The following is a 14,012-nucleotide window of genomic DNA, read 5'->3' as shown; positions in this document are numbered from 1 at the left end:
GAGTAATAAGAATTGATAGTTTCAAGGTCTTTTCTGTTATCTTTTAGTAAGTCTACCATGGCTGGGTCTAGTCTCTTTGTTTGTCAGCTTTGAGACTTTAGCAAAAATTCTAAGACACCCAGAAAAGTCCCATTCAGTATCTGGCTACAAATAAATTTGGCTCTGAGTTCCCTTGGCAATCAAGTAAATCTTACAGCTTTGGCTTCAATAACCTATGGCCATAAACCAAGATTAAATTTCCCTTTATATACACAAGATATTATGCCATGACTCCCCACTGGCTAATTGAATATTTATGTAGCAGGGTCCAAAATGTAATAAACTTTTACTCAGATAGGTGAAAAAATATTTTATTTTCTATAACTGATTTAATGTTTTTCCCCAAGTCCCAAAGTTCAGCAGCATGATAAAGCTCACACAGAGGCCAGTGAGGATCCATAGGACACGTCAAGATTCTGTGCACACAATTATGAGGTTGATTCTTTCCTTGGTGCCATGAAGTACATCAACTCCTGCATTTGCTCACAATCCATTTGGGAAAGGAGAAGGGAAAGGAAGTTACTTGGGTAACAGAATTTACTCAGAAGAGATTGTTTCAATGTGAAAGAAGCTTTAAACAAGAAGAGATTGAGTTATCTCTAATCAGCACGTTTGAGCACCACCTCACCCCACCCCCCAGCCCAATTCTCCAGCTCAGTTGAGACACGGTTTTCATTAAATCTTTCCTGCTTGCATGGGGGTGATAGAAACACCAACCAAACAGTAACTTAAAATCAGAGTATTCATCAGAATTCAAGTTAAGGATGATTTCTTAAGTTGAATTTCCTGACTTTTTTCTTTTAAGTGTTCACATCATTATTTTCAGTGACAAGTGCTAATTTTATATTAAAAGCAGCTCTAATATTAGCCCAAAAAAGCCCACGTTTGCTCTTCTCAGTGGGCCATTCCAAGTAAGTCCGCTTTGCCATGAGAGCCTTCAGCTTGTGATACTTGCTAGGAATGCTGTTTTGTGAAATGGGCTCCAGCAAGATCAGGATTAAGTTATCAGACCCTTCATGAAAGAGTTTGTGGTGGGCGAAGTAGAGTTCATAATGACACCACTCACTCTGGACAAAGTTGGGAGACAAAACAAAAATGGACTTGTAGCTTTTCTCAATGCAGTTTATGATATTTTCAATGATGCTCTTGCCAGGAACAAAGTTTCTCTCATGAAGGCAAATCCGTATATCTTCTTTTTCTAGGCAAGGCACCAGTTCATTCTTCACCCAGGCAGAATCATGTTCACTGTATGAAATAAAAGCATGGAACTGGAGATTTCTTTGGAGTTCTTCTAAGGGTGTGTTCCTAGCCCTGTGCTGGGTCTGGGTCCACTGACACACCATCCTGAGATACCAGGGCAGATCCATGTACATGCAGAGGAAGGTCACAGTAACAACCAACACCAGCATGGTGACTCCAATGGTGACAACCAGCAGAGTTGTGTTGCAGGATAATTGAGACATGTGAAAGTTCTGTAATTGGGTTCCCTTATAGCTTTCTGGGTATGCACACTTATAAGACCCAGGCCAGTCCTCTACCACTTCACTTGATATTTGGCCTATGTTTTTGATAAATTCTCTTAGTTCACATGAACATTGGAATGGATTGTTCCCTGCTTTTATTGACCTAATCCTCTGGCAACTGGAGAAGAAATCAGTTGATGGGTGGGAAATTGAATTATGGTCAATGATTAATGCAGAAAGGCTGGTAAATGTACCACATCCGGGAAGGTCAGTTAGGTAATTGAAAGCAATGTTTAGTTCTTGCAAAGCCTCTAGCTTTGTGATTTGTTTAGGAATGTTCTTTATTCTGTTATTGTGTAGATCAAGTACTGTGACCCTAGGAGGTACACATCTGAAAACAGAGTCACTAAGTATATTTGAAGACAAATTTAATACTACTATACTCTCAACCCAAGTACAATTTTCCTCACGTCTATTAAATTCCAGAGAATTCCAGCTAACATCCAGTATTTCCAAAGATGGCATATCCTTAGTCATGAGACCTACTTTGAAAAGATCTTTTAATCCATTCTTTTGTAAGATAAGTGTCTCCAATCTATCTAAAGTGGAACAATTTTCAAAAATACTATCTGTAAAAACATTATGAGTAAAGTTCAAGAACTTAAATGTGCTTGGTTTCTGAGGACAAAGCATGTGTATAAAAGGTGTATCTGATATGGTTAACATCAAAATGTTCATCTCAGAAAACACTGTATATAATACATTCTGTGAAAAAAGAAAAACTCTATTTGTAATATGTTCTATTTTCAGTGATTTCAATGCAGTTTTAGAATAAGTAAAATATTCTTTCCTAATGTTTTCAATTATTGTTAAATTGTAAATATTGAGATATTCTACAGGTTTGGGCCAAAGGAATTGAAAAATTGTAACCAAGCATTTCCAAGTTGTTTCCACATGATTCAAGGTAAAATTTAGTAAGCTTGGGCCTCTAGTGAGTTCTGATAAAACGTTAATTAGAACTTCACAGTTTTCATCATTTAATTTAAGGTTAGTCAGTTCTAAGCACTCTAACTTGTTAACTGATATGTTTAATTGGACAGAGAATAAACTATTTGGATGAAAAACAAGATGAAGTTTCTTTGTATTAAGAATTCGAAGACTTTCTATTTCATTTCCTTTCACGGCATAGCCGTTTAAATCCAGAAGGATGTAACTCAGATGCAAGTGAGCAATGGGCAGAAGATCTAATTGTTGTAACTTTGTAGCACTTAATCCCAAGAAATCCAGTTGTATGGAGTTGCCAAATTCCTTACAGATTGGCAAAGTATCAAAGTTATTGAATGAGAGGTCCAAATGCTTGAGACTCACGACAGGGTGGCAGGATATCGTCCACAACTGATTATAAGATAAATCCAAATATTCCAAATCCTGGTTGAACCTGAAAACACTAAAATTCAGTTGCTGGATTCTATTATGAGAAAGTATCAAAACTTCTAGGCCTGATAGGAAGTTGATGTCAGAGAATTGAAGTTCAGATATGTGGTTCTGAGACATATCTAAGACTGTAGTCTTTGGTGGTAGGTCTTTCGGAACCTGAGTAAGGCCTCTCTTTGACCTGTCTACTGTAAACTCACTTTCTTCAGAGAACTGGATTTTGATTCCAACGATTAAGGCCATGACACAAACAAAATTAAAGTTTTTGAAAATAGGTTCTTTGTCTTTAGGCATGATGTTGCAGTGGCTGTCTCAAAGGATTGTTGTTGTTCTTCACAGCATCTTGACATGGGTCCAAATTCTAAAACTATGAAATACATTAAGCTGTATTAAGAGTGAATGATTGCTCTCAAACCTCCACTGACTAAAGACAAAGTCTTGATAATTCCTTCATTCCTTATCAGACTCATTAAAAAAAGACTCATTACTGTCCCCTTAAATCAATGTGATATCTTTCCTAGTTTTGTGGCTTGCTGCTGCCAGAGGGGGCAATATGGACCCTTGTTCTCAAGGAATTATAGTTCTGTATTTTGACCTGTTTATCAACTCGACAGCACTGGCACTGGATAATGACTCATTGGGAGCCCTGGTAGCCCAGTGGTTAAGAGCTCAGCTGCTAACCAAAAGTTCGGCAATTTGAATCCACCAGCTGCTTTTTGGAAACCTGTGGAGCAGTTCTACTCTGTCCTATAGTGTTGTTATAGGTTGGAATCAGCTCAGTGACAATGGGTTTTGGTGACTCATTGAGGGATAGGCTCTGGGACCTGCCTTTGTTCAACCCACCTAAAAAATTTCTCAGAACTGGACAGGGCTCCTGGGTGGCATCTGCAAAAGCATTTAGAGGCAAATATACTAGCTGCAAAGAGCCCTGGTGGCACAATGGTTAAATGTTCTGCTGCTAATTCTGAAATCTTCCATTCGGCTATTTTCCTTCATCATTTCTTCTATCTGCTTTAGCTGCTCTATGTTCAAGAACAAGTTTGGGAGTCTCTTCTGACATCCATTTTGCTCTTTTTTTTTTTTCTTTCCTGTCTTTTAAATGATGGTTTGCCTTCTTCATGTATGATGCCCTTGATGCCATCCCACAATTCATCTGGGCTTCAGTCATTAGTGTTAAAAGCATCAGGTCTATTCTTGAGATGGTCTCTAAAGTCATATGAGATATACTCAAGGTCACACTTTGGTTCTTGTGGACTTGTTTTACTTTTTCTGCAGTAAAGATTACAGCCTAGAAAACTCTATGGTGGCAGTTCTGCTCTGCCCTATAGGGTTGCTATGAGTCAAAATCAACTCAACAGCACACAATAACAACACTATACTAGGTGCAGCACGTGGGGCAAGTGATAACAAACGGGGCAAGCATCATGACAGACTGAAAAGCCAAGGAAAGAAGAGTCTGGGAAAGGAATACATGGGGTAATAATGGCTTTTAAAGCTCTTATGTATTTTGGGGAATCTAGAAGTTCACATGCATCTCCAGGAGACCTGAGAAGACACTAAAAGTTCATCTCTGGCTGATCTTTAGTCACCACATAAGCAGGAAGTGAAGGCTAAGACAGGGTTGTAAGCAGCCTAGCTAAGCTTGAAAGTGTGTTCCAACACCAATCTGTGAAGATCAGGATAGTATTTTTGGGGAGTTGGTGTTTGCCGAGTATTTAAGGAAATCTCTGTCAAATCACTAGCTGACCACTAAGCTAAAGGAACAGAGACTTCAATGGCCACACACAACAAAAGTACAGCATTTAAAAAATAATTTAGAAAAATTACTAAACAAACAAACAACTACAACCCACAACAAGTAGCAACAACAAGCCCTGGAAAAGGGAGAGAATCTTATTTCTAGAATTGCCAAATTATAATATTCAAAACGTCCAGTTTTGAACAATGACAAAAAATTATGAGGCAGGCGAAGAAACAAGAAAGTATCATCCATGCAAATAAATAAATAAATTTAGAAAATAAAGTTAGAGGTTTATTATAAAGCTACAGTAATTAAGACAGTGTGGTATTGGTGAAAGAATACACAAATAGGTCAATAGATCAGAATAGAGAGCCACAAAATATACCCACACAAATAGAGTTAACTGATCTTTTATCAGAGGAGCTAAAGCAATTCAATTGAGTAAAGACAGTCATGTCAACAAATGGTATTGGAATAACTGGAAATGCACATGGGTAAAAAAAAAAATTAATCTAGACAGAGATCTTGCATTTTTCCAAAATTTAACTCAAAATGGATCACAGGCCTGAACATAAAAGGCAAAACTATAAAGCTTCTGGAAGGAAACATAGGAGAAAATCTAGATGACTTTGGGTTTGGAAATGACTTTCTAGATACAACACCAAAAGCACAATCCATAAAAGAAAAAAAATGATAAGTAGATGTTATGGATTGAATTGTGTCTCCCAAAAAGATATGTTGAAGTCCCAAATCTTGTACCCTGTTTAGAAATAGGACTTTTCTTTTGTTATGTTAATGAAGTCATACTGGAGTAGGGTGGGTCCTAAACTTAATCCCTTCTGAGTGAAGTCTTACAAAAAAGAAAAACAGACATGGAGAGACACACACGGGGGAAGAAACCATGTGAAGACCTCTCTACAAGCCACAAACCCCAACAAATGCCTAAGGGTACTGGCAAGGAAGGACCCTCCTCTAGAGCTGATGCCCTAATTTGGACTTCTAGTCTCCAAAACTGTGACAATAAATTTTTTTAAAAGCCATCCACTGTTGGTATTTTTGTTACAGAAGCACTAAGTAACTAAAACAGTCAGACTTCATTAAAATTTAGAACTTCTGATCTACAAAAGATACTGTTAAGAAAATGAAAAGACAGATAATAGAGGTTGGCTTTGCACAAGAGGACTCCTGAGCTGATTCTTAAAGCAAGAGAAGGCAATATAAGTCCACCTGAGAGGAAAGTAGGAGCACATGGGGGACAGGACAAGTGAACAAGAGGAAAGAAAAATAAATAAGGAATTGTCATATTCTGGGTGAAGCCTAGGTGGCGGCCTAGTCAGATGCACTAAGTCATCTCACTGCGACAAAGATTTAAAAAACCAAGTAAAACAGATACAGACATCAATCCTGGAACCCTAACTTTATGTGAAGGGATAAAGTATTAGATTGGAAGTCACTGAGGAGAAGAAGAAACTGATAGAAAATGAGGAAGGAATAGAGGTATGGAGTGGAGGTTCCAGGCTAAACGGCATGACTCTACATGGCCATCTTTGAATAAAAACAACAACCCCACAAAGAGAAAAGCACCTCCACAGATTTCCCGATAGGCAATAGAGGTATGGCGTAGACACAACTAGAGCTAAGTAAGACCACACTTGCTTGTTGCAGCTCAAGGAGGAGCCCAGACTCGCCCATCTAGTAACCATAGGAGCACACTCCCACAAAACCCACCCCTCTGGTGAACAGCAGCTGTAACTGCTATATTCCTGCAATCCCAGCTGCCGGCAACCACACTACCAACCCACCCTATTGCCCTCTTCCATCTAGCCACCTCAGCCCTTGCCTTTACCTCCCACTCCTACCTCTCTCTACCATCCAGAGGGAACCTGGCCCAGACCCCAGGTCCTCCCCTGCCAGACCCGTATCCTTCAACTGCTGCTGTGGCCCCAAGGGCCAGACAACAGATCACCTCCCCCTGCACCTTGGACTCCTCCTGCTGCCATGCATAGCCTTAAGGGGACCCAACCTGAACTATAGATCTCCCCCTGGCCCTGAACTCCTCCCGCTGCCTGAGGCCCTAAGGAGTGCCAGCCTGGACCCCAGGTCCCCCCTACAGACCCGGACCCCTTCTACCACCTCCCACAGCCCCGAGGGGACACAACCTAAACCCCAAGCCCCCCTCTTATTGTCCCCAAACCCCTCCCACCAACCATCACAACCCATTCTAGCCCATGGCCTGGTTTATGCTGCAGACAAATGACCCATCTCTGCACCTTCGCCCCCTGATGGATTTGCTCTGCTACACCATAGCTGAGTGACCAGCCCTGCACACATAGATAAGGTGGTGAGAACTATCATGCCTACAAGCAAGCTAGTAAAAACCATGCCCAGCCCACCCCTCCAGGCATAATAAAATCAAAGCAAAAAAGCAGGATGAAACAAACAAATGTAGAATCAATAAATAAAGAAAACAACACTGGAATGTTTTGGAGGCAGCAGACAATATCAAAACATTAAAAAAAAAAAAAAAAGACAAGATGGCTCCAGTAAACAACCAAAATAAAGCATCAGTTGACCTTCTGGCAGAAGAAAAGGCAATGGAATTACCTAACAGGGAATTCAAAAGTCTAATATTCATGGCTCTCCAAGAGGTAAGGAAAACAGACAAAATCAAGGAAAACACAGACAAAGCAATAGAAGAATTCAGGAAAATAATACAAGAACAAAATTTCAAAACAAACAATTAGAAATCATACAAAAACAGCAATTAGAAATCCAAGAGGTAAACAACAAAATTTCAGAAATGAACAATGCAATAGAAGATTTTAGGAGCAAATTTGAAACAATGAAAGACAGAATCAGAGAAATTGAAAACAAGTCCACGGATGCCACTTTGTTGGAGGAAAAATCAGAGATAAGAATGAAGAAACCCTAAGAATTACGTGGGATACAACCAAGAGCAAAAATCTGTGTGTAATTGGAGTTCCAGAACAGGGGAAGAAAATAGAAAGCACAGAGAGGATCATTGAAGATTAGCTGACAGAAGACTTCCCTAATATGAAACATGAAGAGTTGACCATCCAAGAAGCTCAACAAACCTCATATAGGATAGACTCCAAAAGAAAGACGTATCAAAATCACACTTGCCAAAGACAAAATCCTGAAAGCAGCTCTAGAAAAAATGAAAAGTTATATACAAAGGGGAAAAAATAAGACTAAGCTATAATTTCTCAGCTGAAACCATGCAAGCAAGCAGGCAATGGGAGGATATACATATAAACATGAAAGAAAAAAGTTGCCTACCAAGAATAATATATCCTGCAAAACTCTCTCTCAGATATGATGGCAAAATTAGGACATTCCCAGAAAAAAAGAAATTAAGAGAATTTGTAAAAAACAAACAAAACTTAAAAGAATTATTAAAGGGAGTCCTTCAGTTAGAGAATCAATAATATCAGACAATGACCTGAATCTAGGACACAAGTCAATATCAGCCAAATACGGACCTAGGTAATGAATTATCAAGGCTAAAATAAAACTAAAAGATTCAAAACAAGGAACGAGAGATGTCAATCTGTAAATGATGACAATGTCAGAACAATAAAAGGGGGAAAACACAGTGTGGGTATAACTCATTGCCATTGAGTTGATTCTGACTCATACTGACCCTATAGAACAGAGTTGAACTGCCCCATAGAGTTTCTCTATGGTGTGGGCATAGAACTTTCAAATGGAGAGGAAGACAAGGGGATATCAAATAATAAAACACTAGATCAAACATAAGAAGAAAAGAGTAAATTTCAAGCTAACCACAAAGAAAGTTAACAAACCTACTTATCTTCATTATCTATTGCTGCTACAACAGAAACACCACAAGTGGATGGCTTTAACAAGCAGACATTTATTCTCTCATAGGCTACTAAGCTAGAAGTCTGAATTCAGGGAGCCAGCTCCGGGGGAAGGCTCTCTCTGTCAGCTCTGGAGGGAGGTCCTTCTCATAAATCTTCCTATGGTCTAGGAGCTTCTCTGCATAGGAACCTCAGTCCAAAGGATGTGCTTTGCTCCCAGAACTACTTTCTTGGTAGTATGAGGTCCCCATATCTCTCTGCTTGCTTCTCTCTTCTATATCTGAAAAGAGATTGGCTTAAGACAAAACCTCATCTGGTAGTTTGAGTCCTGCTTCATTAACATAACTGCTGCTAATCCCACCTCATTACCATCACAGAGGCAGGTTTTACAATACATAGGAAAATCACATCAGATGACAAAATAGTGAACAATCACACAATACTTGGAATCATGGCATAGCCAAGTTGACACATATTTTAGGGGGCATGATTCAATCCATGACACTACTCTTCAAAATAAAGAAGAATAACATAAAGTCTCAGTAAACACAAAATCCACAATAATGAAATGAAAAAAATCCCACAAAGAAAAGGAACTCAGCACAGGAAAGTAAGAGGAACAAAGAAAACCTCAGCACCACAAAAAAAAAAAAAAAAGGACTACAAAAAGACAGCAATAAATTCACACCTATCGATAATCACACTGAATGTAAATAGCTTAAATGCACCCATAAGAGAAAGAGAGTGACAGAATGGATAAGAAAAAGATGACCCATCAATATGCTGTCTAAAAGAGACACATCTTAGGAAAAAAGACAAAAATATATTAAAAATCAAATGATGGAAAAAATACATCAAGTAAGCAGCAACCAAAAAAGAGTAGGAGTGGCAATTCTAATCTCAGATAAAATAGACTTTAAGGTAAAATGCTCCATGAAAAACAAGGAAGGACATTATGTAATGATTAAAGGAACAGTCCACCACCATGACGTAACCATAATAAATATCTATGCACTCAATGATGGGGCTCCAAAATACAGAAAACAAACTCTAACAACACTGAAAAGAGAAATTGACGGTTCCATAATAATAGTACGAGGCTTCAACACACCACTCTCAGTAAAGGACAGAACATCTGGAAAGAAAATAAGCAAAGATACAGCTCTTAAGGCCACAATCACATCTTGACCTCATAGACATATATAGAACACTTCACCCAACAGCTGCAAAGCATACATTGTTTTCCAACACACATGAAACATTCTTTAGAACAGACCACATCTTAGACCACAAAGCAAACCTCAGTAAAATCCAAAACATTGAGATAATATAAGCATCTTCTCTAATCACAACACCATAAAAGTAGAAATTAATAACAGGAAGAGCAAGGGAAAAAAATAAAATACATAGAAACTGAATAACACCTTGTTTAAAAAACATTGGGTAATAGAAGAAATCAAAGATGGAACTAAAAAATGTCTAGAATCAAATGAGAATGAAAATAACATCATACCAAAACTTTTGAGACACAGGAAAGGCAGTGCTCAGAGGTCAATTTATAGCAATAGGCATTCCCATCAAAAAAGAAGAGAGGAACAAAATCAAAATGTTAGCCCTACAACTCGACCAAATAGAGAGAGCAACAAAGGAAGCCCACATCCACTAGAAGAAAAGAAATAATTAAGATCAGAGCAGAATAAGTGAAATAGAGAGTAGAATCAACAAAACCAAAAGTCAGTTCTTTGAAAGAATCAACAAAATTGACAAACTATTGGCAAAATTGACAAAAGAAAAACAGGTAAGTAAGCAAATAACCCAAAGAAGAAATGAAATGGGGGACATTACAATAGCTCCAACTGAAATAAAAAGGATCATAACAGATTACTACGAAAAACCACACTCAAACAAATTTGAAAATCTATATATAATGGGCAAATTTTCTAGAAACACACTACCTACCTAAACTAACATAAATTAAGATAGAAAATCTGAACAGAACTGTAACAAGAGAAGAGATTGAAAAGGTAATAATAATAATAATTAAAAAAAAAAAAAAACCTCTCAACAAAAAAAAAGGCCCTGGCCCAGATGGCTTCACTGGAGAATTCTACCAAACACCCAGAGAAGAGCTTGCACTAGTTCTACTCAAACTATTTCAGAACATAGAAAAGAAAGGGACACTTCTGAATTCGTTCTACGAAGCCAGCATAACCTAAAACCAAAATCAGGCAAAGACACCACAAAAAAAGAAAATTACAGACCAATATCTCTCATGAATCTATATGCAAAATTCTCAATAAAATTCTAGCCAATAGAATTCACTGCCATATTTGAAAAATAGTAATACACCATGACCAAGTGAGACTAATACCAGGTATGCAAGGGTGGTTCGACATTAGAAAATCAATCTAATCCACCACATAAATAAAACAGAAGAATCACATGATCATCTCAATCAACACAGAAAATGCATTCGATAAAGTCCAATACCCTTTCCTGATAAAAACTCTCAGTAAGATAGGAATAGAAGTGAAATTTCTCAACACAACAAAGGGTATCTATACAAAACCAGGAAATCCTGCTGGCAAAGAGGTTAAGTGCTACAGCTGCTAATCAAAAGATTGGCAGTTCAAATCCACCAGGTGTTCCTTGGAAACTCTATGGAGGCAGCTCTACTCTGTCCTCTAGGGTTGCTATGAGTAGGAATCGACTCGACAGCAATGGGTTTTGGGTATACAAAACCAACATCCAACATCATTCTTAATGGAGAGAGGCTGAAATGTTCCCCATGAGAATGGGAACAAGCTCCAGGTGCCCTTTATCTCCACTCCTATTTAACATTGTGCTGGAAGTCCTAGCTAGAACAATAAGTCAAGAAAAAGAAATAAAGGGCATTCAAATTGGTAAGGAAGAAGTAAAACTATCCCTATTAGTGGATAATATGATATTATACGTAGAGGACCCTAAAGACTCCCTGAGAAAACTACTGGAACGAATGGAAAGATTCACCAGAATAGCAGGATACAAGATAAACATACGAAAATCAGTTGCATTCCTATATACCAATAAAAAGAACTATGAAAAGGAAATCAGGAAAACAATATCATTTATAATAATAGTCCCTAAAAAATAAAATACTTAGGAATAAATCCAACCGGGGGCGTAAAAGACATATACAAAGAAAAGTATAAACACTACTGCAAGAAATCAAAAGAAACCTACATAAACAGAAAAACATACCATGGCCAGGGATAGTGCCTTAGTTGTTTAGTACTGCTATAAGAGAAATACCACAAGTGAATGGCTTTAACAAAGAGAAATTTATTTCCTCACAGTAAGGTAGGCTAGAAGGCCAAATTCAGAGCATCAGATCCAGGGGAAGTCTTTCTCTCTCTGTCAGCTCTGGAGGAAGGTCCTTCTTATCAATCTTCCCCTGGACTAGGAGATTCTCTGTGCAATAACCCCAGGTCCAAAGGACACGCTTTGCTCTCAGCACTCTTTTTTTGGTGGTATGAGGTCTCCCTGTCTGTCTGCTTGATTCTCTCTTCTATATTCCATAAGAAACAGGCTCAAGACACAATCAAATCCCATAGATTGAGTCCTGCCTCATCAACACAACTGCCATCCATCCCCTTTCATAAACATCATAGAAGCAGAATTTACAACACATACGAGAATCACATCAGATGACAAAATGGCGAACAGTCACACAATACTGGGAATCACGGCCCAGCCAAATTGATACACACATTTTTGGGGGACACAATTCAATCCATGACAGATAGGTAGACTCAATATTGTGAAAATGTAAATTCAACCCAAAGCAATCTACAGATACAATGCAATCCCAATCCAAATGCCAACAGCATTCTTTAACAAGATGAAAAAACTAATTATCAAATTTATATGGAAAGGAGAGAGATCCCAGGTAAGTAAAGCAATGTTGAAAGAGAAGAGCAAAGTAGGAGGCCTCGCCCCACCTGACCCCAGAACCTATCATACAGCTATGGTAGTCAAAACTGCCTGATACTGGTACAACAACAGACACATTGATCAATGAAACAGAATCGAGAATCCAGATGTAAATCCATCTACCTACAGCCACCTGATCTTTGACAAACCCCAATGTCTATTAAAGGGACAATAGACAGCCTTTTTAACAAACGGTGCTGGCAAAGCTGGATGTCCACCTGAAAAAAAATGAAACAGGACCCAGACCTCACACCACACACAAAAACTAATTCAAAATGGATCAAAGACCAAAACATAAAACCACAAACAATAAAGATAATGGAACAAAAAATAATGTCAATGCTAAAGGCCCTAATATACTGCATAAACAAGATACAAATGATAATTAACAATATACAAGCACGAGAAGTTAAGCTAGATAAATGGGATCTTCTGAAAATTAAACACTTACGCTCATCAAAAGACTTCACCAAGAGAGTAAAAGGAGACTGTACAGGCTTGGAAAAGAATTTGGGCTACGACGTATCCGACAAAGTTCTAATCTCTAAAATCTATGGGGAAATCCAACACCTCTAAAACAAAATGACAATCCAATTTAAAAAATGGGCAAAGAATATGAACAGACAGTTCACTAAAGAAGACCTTCAGGTGGCTAACAAAAATATGAGGAAATGCTTGCAATCACTAACCATTAGAGAAACGCAAATCAAAACTACCATGAGACACCATCCCACCCCTACGTTACTGGCACAAATAAAAAAAACAGAAAATAACAAATGTTGGAGAGGCTGCAGGGAGATTGGAACTCTCATGTACTGCTGGTGGAAATGGAAAATGGTACAACCACTTTGGAAAATAATATGGAGCTTCCTTAAAAAGCTAGAAATAGAAATATCATACAAACCGGCAATCCCACTCCTGGGAATATATCCTAGAGACATAAGAGCCATCACACAAATAGACATATGCATACCCATGGTCATTGTAGCATCATTCACAATAGCAAAAAGACAGAAACAAGCTAAGTGTTCATCAACGGATGAATGAATAAACAAACTACAGTACATACACACAATGGAATACTACACAACAAAGAACAATGATGAATTCTCGAAACATCTCAAGACATGGATGCATCTGGAGGGCATTAAGCTGTGTGAAATAAGTCAATCACAAAATATTGAATGAGACCACTATTATTAAAGCACGTGAAAAGGTTTACACACAGAAAGAAACAATCTTTGATGGTTAAGGGGGAGGAGTGGGGAGGGAAAAACACTAAGTAGGTAGTAGATAAGTGGTAACTTTGGTGAAGGGTAGACAGTACACAATACTGCGGAAGTCAGCAGAACTTGACAAGGGCAAAGTCACAGAAGCTTCACAGACAAACTCAAATACCCTGGGAGACCGAGCTGCTAGGCTGAGGGCTGGAGACCATTGTCTCGGGGAACATATAGCTGAATTGGCCTAACATAGTCTATAAAGAAAATGTTCTATATCAGTCTGGTGAGTAGCAAC

General features: G+C 38.3%; 1 protein-coding gene across 1 annotated transcript in view; it reads right to left on the bottom strand.

Annotated features, from left to right (window-relative positions):
* Nucleotides 1-334: 334 nt before the first annotated feature.
* TLR6 (toll like receptor 6) overlaps nucleotides 335-14,012 on the bottom strand; it is a 29,147-nt gene continuing 15,469 nt past the window's right edge. Inside the window, exon 2 of the mRNA XM_049886353.1 lies at nucleotides 335-3,303. Coding sequence (XP_049742310.1) covers nucleotides 840-3,230 — 2,391 coding nt within the window. The 5' untranslated portion in view covers nucleotides 3,231-3,303 and the 3' untranslated portion in view covers nucleotides 335-839. The remainder of the gene's footprint in view (nucleotides 3,304-14,012) is intronic.

The sequence above is a fragment of the Elephas maximus genome, chromosome 5, assembly GCF_024166365.1.
Source record: "Elephas maximus indicus isolate mEleMax1 chromosome 5, mEleMax1 primary haplotype, whole genome shotgun sequence".
Classification (NCBI taxonomy): domain Eukaryota; kingdom Metazoa; phylum Chordata; class Mammalia; order Proboscidea; family Elephantidae; genus Elephas; species Elephas maximus.
Note: the sequence above shows the minus strand (reverse complement) of the source record. Positions and strands in the feature narration are given on the sequence as shown.